Source organism: Mixophyes fleayi, chromosome 3 (genome assembly GCF_038048845.1).
Source record: "Mixophyes fleayi isolate aMixFle1 chromosome 3, aMixFle1.hap1, whole genome shotgun sequence".
Taxonomy (NCBI): domain Eukaryota; kingdom Metazoa; phylum Chordata; class Amphibia; order Anura; family Limnodynastidae; genus Mixophyes; species Mixophyes fleayi.
Genome location: NC_134404.1, coordinates 305,162,548 through 305,170,860, shown reverse-complemented (window position 1 = coordinate 305,170,860; position 8,313 = coordinate 305,162,548). Strand labels below are relative to the sequence as shown.

General features: G+C 39.9%; 1 protein-coding gene across 1 annotated transcript in view; it reads right to left on the bottom strand.

Moving 5' to 3' along the window:
* Positions 1–757: 757 nt before the first annotated feature.
* CNRIP1 (cannabinoid receptor interacting protein 1) overlaps positions 758–8,313 on the bottom strand; it is a 33,806-nt gene continuing 26,250 nt past the window's right edge. Inside the window, exon 3 of the mRNA XM_075203931.1 lies at positions 758–6,283. Within this exon, the coding sequence (XP_075060032.1) occupies positions 6,119–6,283 (165 nt within the window). The 3' untranslated portion in view covers positions 758–6,118. The remainder of the gene's footprint in view (positions 6,284–8,313) is intronic.

Below are 8,313 nucleotides of genomic sequence, written 5' to 3'. Positions count from 1 at the left end.
GGTAATACAGATGTATGTAGTGCAAAAAGATAAGTCTGCTCATGATTCAGATGGAGGAGTAAAACAAAACGCACTACTACGTGCGCTCAATTTTATGTCACGCAAGTAAGTAACTCCTGTGCTTATCAAGGAACGTATGCCTGCATATGCTCGACCTTGAATACGAATGTGCGTATGCAGGGCCGCCTTCAGAAAAAAATCGGGCCCAGTACGGGCCCCCCGTGCCACCCGGGCCCTCCCCCATGAGCGGGCCCCCCCCATGAGCAACACATACTTACCTGGGGGCCCACCGCTGGTCTCCGCTATTCTGTCTTCAGCCTGGATCCGATCGCAGGGGTGGAGGAATCATTCCCCCTGCGATCATGTGATCTGTCACAGTCAGAGCACATGATCGCAGGGGGAATGATTCCTCCACCCCTGCGATCGGATCCCGGTGCCTGGCTGTCACGGTGACAGCCAGGCTGAACACAGAATAGCGGAGACCAGCGGCGGGCCCCAGGTAAGTCTGTGCTAAGCTGTTGTGGCGGGCCCCCTGGTGAGCCCGGGCCCGGTACAACAGTACCCCCCGTACTCCCCTGATGGCGGCCCTGTGCGTATGACCGATGTACATGGGTCTTTAAAAAAGTCCTTGGTAAATCTCACAACTAAGGAACTAGTTAGTGCAATATAGGAATACTGGAGGAATGTTTCTTGATGTAATTATGCATTTTCCATAAAGTGCTATCCGTTGTTCCAGAAAAAAGACAGGCCACAAGTGTGAATATGAAATTATTTACTTTATTTTTATATACAGAATTGCATGTAGTTATTAATCTTAATAATGTATATCTGTCACTAGACATTTTTTATTTTGTTCTCAGTAAAGTATCCTTTATTTACTACATACACTCTCAAGTAGGACCACCCCTAAAAAAAACACACAGTGGAGGTAATTTAGGAAGCATACCTGATGGTTAACTCCGTGCACTTGACCATACACACCTTCTCCACGCTCTCAGGAGCCACTTCTGTATTCTAATTGTGTGCCTTGATGTGTAGAGATGCCGAAAGATCTTAGAGGTGCATTGTGCCAATGTGTAAACTGCACATCAAAATCCACCCTCCTGCCACTTTGGTATCACCCCTTTAGATTGAAGAAACGCTTCACCTTTTCTCCTAAAATAATGCTCGGATTAGCCTCATATTTGGTTTATACTAATCATGAGATTATGTGGGACATGGGAACTGTCTGTTAGATGTGGCAATTTTGAGTGTCTTTGCATTGATCAGAATGGAAATGTGCTTGGCTGAAGCTCAACATGGATGCACAAATTAGGTCCCATTCAAAACATAAGACAATCTCTGAGCTGGTGTAAAATTCAAACCCTTTTGTAAAGTGAAATTGGCTGTGTGGCCCTCTGCATAGCAAGAATGTGCTCTCTCCAGCCCCTTTAAGTCATTTCAATAATCTCTAAAATCTACTGTACTTGCTGACCCTCTGCACAAAACGAGGCCCACTAGAGCGCCTACCACTTTACTAGTAATGCTGTCCATCTTCTCTTCTCAGGCTGTGTAATATGCTGCTCCTCCGTGAAAGCGCTCATCTTGCTCTATAAGCCCTTGTGCACCGATGGCACACTTGTCGCACGACAGTTTGAAATGTGCTTTTATGCTGCAAAGCAGCCGTTTTGCAAATGTCTTTTGGTGACAAAACAGCAGATTCAAGGCTTTTCTTTATTAAAAGTTCTAATAACTGACTTGATTTGTAAAATTGGCCAGGATTCTTGGCTAAACACTATTAAAGAAAATAAATAGTTTCACACACCTTGTATAAATTAATCTATTCCTCAGGCTTCAACTGTTTGTTATTTTAAGCAAATTGAACTGACAATGATAAGTTGAATTGAGAATTGATGAGTTGTGCAGGTATATCCATGCCCAAATTCATAGAAACAAATTCCTTCTCTGGAAACCTGGGGATGAGATACCAACAAGTTCATGCACTCCTTTGGTAAAATGAATATCCAGCAGCAATATTTTGCAATTTGCATATTTAAAGACCCATTCTAAAGAATTGGGAAGTCTTGAGTCACAACAAAGTATCTCATAGTTGTCTACTCTCCCGGACATTCCGGGAGACTCACAAATTTTTGGAAGCTCTCCCATACTCCCGAGAGAGCAGATTATGCCCCGTTCGTTTGCAAAGTGGGTGGGGGCGAGGCTAAACATGTCATCTTGGCCCCGCCCTTGCTGTGATAGGTCAAGACAGATGGCGCAATGTCCTTAAATCTCATGGCCACGCCCAATGACGGAGTCCCCTCTTGGACTGCATGATGCCAATGTTGGCAAGTATTAGATATCTCAGTCCACTAAGAAACACAACTGATGGTGACAATTGATAATCCGAAAGCCTGCAAAAAGTAGCAGCATCTACATATAAAAGTTGCACCTAATCCTTCCATAGATCAGACCAAATACCTTAGTAAAGGATGTATGGAGAGCATTTTATAAATTGATTTGTCTTCAGTGACTACGGAAAGACAGCTGCAGCATATAAAAATCAGACCCAGCGCTAACATATGAATACTACACCGTGGGTGGGTCAGGTTAGCGCAACCCAGCCTGTTCTATTCTTTTTTTTATTTTGCTGTTAGTCCAAGCTAAATATGCTACAACTGTGAGTTATATTTTGCAGCGTAAAATCTTTAGATTAGATAGTTGAATAGTTCTTTTTTTTTAGTTTTCATCAATAGCTAGTAAAGGTAAAATACAAATATGAATTCTTGAAAAGCAGTTAATTTCAAGCCAGATGTTAGACTTAAACTTCTGATAAAAATGTTAAAGATACAAACGGAAGTGGTTATTTGAATTTATATAGTGTGTACTCTTAAATGCTAATAATTATGTTTGTCCTCAATGGAAAGCTATGAGAGGTTGTAAGCTACTGATTAAACACTGAACGTAAAACTTTGTGTTGGATTCTATTGAAAGGCATATTTTTATTTTTAATTTATCTCTTGGACTCCACGTACAAAAGGATAGTCTGACATGAACCCTAAAATAAATGCATTATTATCTATCCCTCCTTCTTGCTTCCAATTGTATGTAATATATGTAGCATTATCATCTATAGGATTGTGTTCAGATGAGCCTGTTGCTGTTAGCATCTTAATGCACCAGGAAGTATGTTTTGCCGACTTGTAATAGTCTTGTCCGACCCTCAGCTGTGCCTTTTACTATAGTAGAATGGACTCAGCAGCCCCCATTTATTTTTTTGTAGCAATAACTCGTATCACTTAAGCTGAACCTGAACAGTTGTAGGTCTGCTAATATCATACTTGCCTACTCTGCTGAAATTTCCGGGAGGCTCCCGAATTTCGGGGAGTCCTCCCGGACTCCCGGAAGAGCAGGCAAACCTCCCGAATTCTATAAAATGCCGAAATTCACGACATTGAATAGCGGGGGCGGGGCTTAATCGTGAATTGCTCTAATTTTAGTGGGGGCGGGGCTATAGTGACGCAACGACGTTGTCATGCCCCCTCCTACTCTCTGTCACATGACCTGTACTCCGGGATCTCCCAGAGTACAGATTTAAAAAGTAGGCAAGTATGGCTAATATTATTTGTAACCATTAACCTTTCGTGTTTATTGTCACAGCTCTTTATAATATACAGTTTCTTGAAAAAGTACTCAGACTGCAACTCATTTCTCACATTTGGTTGCGTTAGATTCTGATTCTCAAAATACTGAGTATCTTTCCAAATCAAAATAAATATTCCAAAACCTTTCTACAAATTACTTAAAAGGAAAAACAAAATTGTAAAATGTAAAAGTATTCATAACCCTTGTACTTGCAAGTGCAATACATTGCCTCAAAAGTCACACAATCTGTTCATTGACTGTGTAAGAAATGAGTGGACCCTATCTTGCCAGTTATTTTGTATAGATAAATACCCCACTCCCTGTGAGGTCCTACAGCATGGCAGAAAAAAAAATGATTCACAATGAAGATGAAAAAACATTTCAAACAAGTCAGATTTCATTACAGAGGCACAATCTGGGGAGGAGTACAAGACGATTGGAAAGTTATTGAACGTGACAGGATGACAGGACTCAAGTTAGTTGCTGAACAAGAAAAGCTACTGCAAGGTTAAATGTGACCCTGAAGGCTACATAAGTCAGTGGCTGCAAAAGGAAATAATGTACATCATCCTCCAAGGCATTCCACATGAAGGGCCTTTGTGGGGGGTCCTAAAGAAAATACCTTTAAAAAACCTCATACCCTCTGCTGGCAAAGATTTTCCAAATGTCATATAGAAGATACTGTAGAGAGAAAGTCTTGTGGTCAAGAGGTATATATGGCGTTAATCAAACCCAGCACACAATGATCCCCAGTGAAATATGGTGGTGGTATCATCATTTGTGGTAGTGCTGTGGTAGTGCTGTTCAGTGTCAGGATTGTTGAGAAGATGAATAGTGGACAAAAACTTGCCATCCTCTGCCAAAATGCTCAAATTGGAGAGAAAGTTTGTCTTTCAACAGGACAAAGAACCAAAGCATACTGCGGGAGCAACATTGAAGTAGCTTAAAATCAACAAAACAGATGTACTTGTGGCAAGGTCTCAAACATGCTGTTCAATGGCCACACCAACACTAACGTGATCTAACTTGTGCAGTTTTGCAATATAGTTCCATCTCAGGGGTATATTTACTAAACTGCGGGTTTGAAAGAGTGGAGATGTTGCCTATGGCAACCAATCAGATTCTAATTATCATTTATTTAGTACGTTCTACAAAATGACAGCTAGAATCTGAGGCAACATCTCCACTTTTTCAAACCCTCAATTTAGTAAATATTCCCTTCCAGTGTTCAAAATCCCCCAGAGAGGATGAATACTTATTAAATGATTAGACCTCAGGGTTTTTTTTATTTTAATTTCTTTATGGTTTACTATTGTCAATATTTTGGGGGGGGACACACATTTTAATGAAATAAAAAATTCAGATTGTGACTTTGAGCTTCTTAAGTGGGAAAAGGGATAGGGGGATGAATAGTTTGCATCAACATATTGTGAAAAACTCTCAATGTTAAGTGTTACCAAAACAAATATTCACATACTTCACATATCACATAAGGGAAACTATCATTAACAGTTTTATGTTTATTTACCTTTAAACTACGATAAAGCAGCGTATCTTTTGGTATTTATGAATATCTTCAAGGAGGTCACGCGGCATATCTGGGGGAGGAGGGAGCGCCCAGTGCCCTCCGTCCTCTGTGCGGCCCCTATGAAGGCTGAAGGGCCGCTCCTATGGCCCTTCAGCTCCTTCATATTACCCCTCACTCACCTATAATCTGTGGTGAGCGTGAAAAGGTGTCTTCAAATTTCTACCACAAAGCACCAGAGCAGTGCTGTAAAGTTTTGAAGGGCTACACATTATAGAACTGTCCAAATAAGGAAATCAAGTCAAAAGCAAAAATATAGACACCATTCTATGCACAAAAACATACAATATATAATTTTTCAGCACTACAAAACGGTAAAGGCACAAAGTAAAACATATTAATGACAGTTTCCCTTATAACAATTGCTAAAAAAAAAAGGCAGATCAGTTAGTAGCAGTCGCTGCTTTCTCACAATCTACTGATTTTCCTTTACCTGAAACTAAAATTAATTAAATACTAATATTCTAAAGTCAATGAACAATTACATTATACACACAATATTATTTACAAAAATAATACATATCCACCAATACTATTGTAAACATAAATAGATTATATAAACATATATTCTTAAATAATAATCATTAATTGAAATTGTAGCCATCGCCTGCTCACAATGGAGGCAGCCATTTTTGTGGACTGACCTTATATCTATCGAAATGGGTCCTTTGCCTTAGAGATGTCCGTGGTTCTTAGTGAACCAATAGGCTGCATTTTCACAAATATTGGCTCATCCTATAAAATGACTGCCTCCACTGTGGGTGAGTGACAGGACCACTTTAAGTAAACATTAAGAGTCATCAAGTTTTTTTTTAAGCTCATGATATGTTATTTACACTTTGTGTCTTTAATAGGCTTGTTGTGCTGGTCAAGTTGTGTTTCTTATCAGATGATTGTCCAGCTTTGGTGGCTTTAGTGGAACATCTCTTTGTTAATCCACAACAGGCTACGGGTCTCGTTGGGCTTGCACTCATACTCAATGCTGCTGAAGCTGTTGCCCCACTGGCAATGATCTCTTTTGTGGTAGTTATAAAACTTTACTTGCCATACCGTCTCAAAGCTTCCAATGTCATCAAACTGTGAATAAATAAAAAAACAACAACAAAAACAATTAGATTATTAATAGTGATTTGTTTGCAGAGATCCAGATATAGTCCATCATGGCGTTATAGAAGGGACAAAGGGGTTACAATCTGTATGAACAGTCCAGCAGTTTAACAATAGAACTTTGTGCAGCTAGAGAAGAGGTAATAAGTGCTGGAATCCTGTCTCTGATAAGTAAACACTTTGTTCCCCATTACTACCCTGTGATGGAACAGTGTGCTCAGACCCAGGGATAAATTAAGTCGCTTATACTTGGTAACTGCAATCACTATATAACCGTTTTACCAAGTGCTGTAACGGAAAATCAATATTCTTAAAATTACATGCAAGAGAAATAATGACTATAATCAAAGAGCTACTCAGTCTTTTGTTTACTGTCTATTCATTTGGACACTGCAATAAAGATATACTATACTGCACTGTGGTATATCATTATTTCCAATCAAATGCTTCAATAAAATGACATGTTCAGGTTACTATGAGAGACACATTGGTTACATTTTATTTAAAGATCACATGGATGCTAGGTTTCCATTGGTATTTTAATTAAATAAATCCTACATAATCTTATATTTGAAGTATGTTCTAAGCATGTTGGAGGTATGATCTTCATTTCATAAAGAGCAGGAAATGAAAGATCAGATTGTACCTTAGATTGTACGCTCCTCTTAACAGGACCATCTCTCCTCCTGTTTCTACCACTTCTAACTCTGCTCTCCAGCTACTTAGCCCTCCTCCTCGAGGGTCCTCCACCCCACGTCCACTCTCGCTCCCTCCTTCCCCCTGGGGGTCTCCCTGTCTTCCGCAACCTCCTTCTTGGGCCCCGTCGTTTGCGGATCCTCCCTCCCCCTTCCCCACCCTCTCTAGCTGTGCATTGAGTTTATTGAGTTACTATGCTTACTGTTTACTGTACTGTGCTGTCTCCCATTGTATTGTAATTTGTTTGTCCCTGTACGGCGCTACGGACAACTTGTGGCGCCTTATAAATAAAAATGAATAATAATAATAATAATAATCAGCACTTTCATGTCCTGCTGCTATGAGTATTCAGATTATTGTATTGCAGCAGTGGGCAACAAGCCGAGCGTTCGTATGCAGTCCCCAATCTTATCAGAACGGGGTCAGCTGACTTCAGAGCGCGGGACAAAATAAGCCACTGTGCACTCCCTCCTTCCTCTGTGCGAATACATGCAGCCCTCCAGCTATTTCACGTTGCCCCTCACAATCATATTGCTTACAGGATGTTCTATTGCTGCTCACTTCAAAATTGGAGACATCTCAGATCAGCAGGAGAAAAAGACTGAGTATAATAAGCTGCTTAGACCCCAGTGTAACACACCTTAAAAAGCTGAACTATCTATACAACTTCAGTGGTAATACTGATCATGGATTATGGACTATGCTTTGTTATAAGAGAAGTATATGCAATTGCATAGTTTATTCTCACTATATTAGGGTATGTTTACATAGATATACTTTATTAAGCGACAAGGGACAAACACAAAGTTTAACCTGAGTATTTTTACTCAGATGAACAGCCTGTGAGTAACTGTGCCTTTCGTCAGGAACATTTAGCAATGCCATATACAGGAAAAATATACCTGTGTGAATAAACCCTCAGTAAATCTAGCATTTATATATAGTTTAGCAGTTATATTTTTTTTCTATTTGCTTTTTTACCTTTCCCTGATATTGCCTATTTTTAGTGTGATAACACAGTGACTCACATACCATGAGTCTGGGGGCTGAAGCTTCCTTATTTGCTCGGTACAATTAAAGTGAAACATACGCTATTAATATATCTGTTTTAGTTTTTTTTGTGTGTTGTACATTGACAATATTCATACTTTTCTCTGCCCTAAATATATAAAGATTTATATAGATACAGATTTAAACATTGTTGGCAGGGCCAGATTAACCATAGGGCTAACTGGGCAACAGCCCAGGGGCCTATGGCATCCAGGGGGCCCTTGAAAGTGCTCAGCAGCAGTATTGATCGGTCG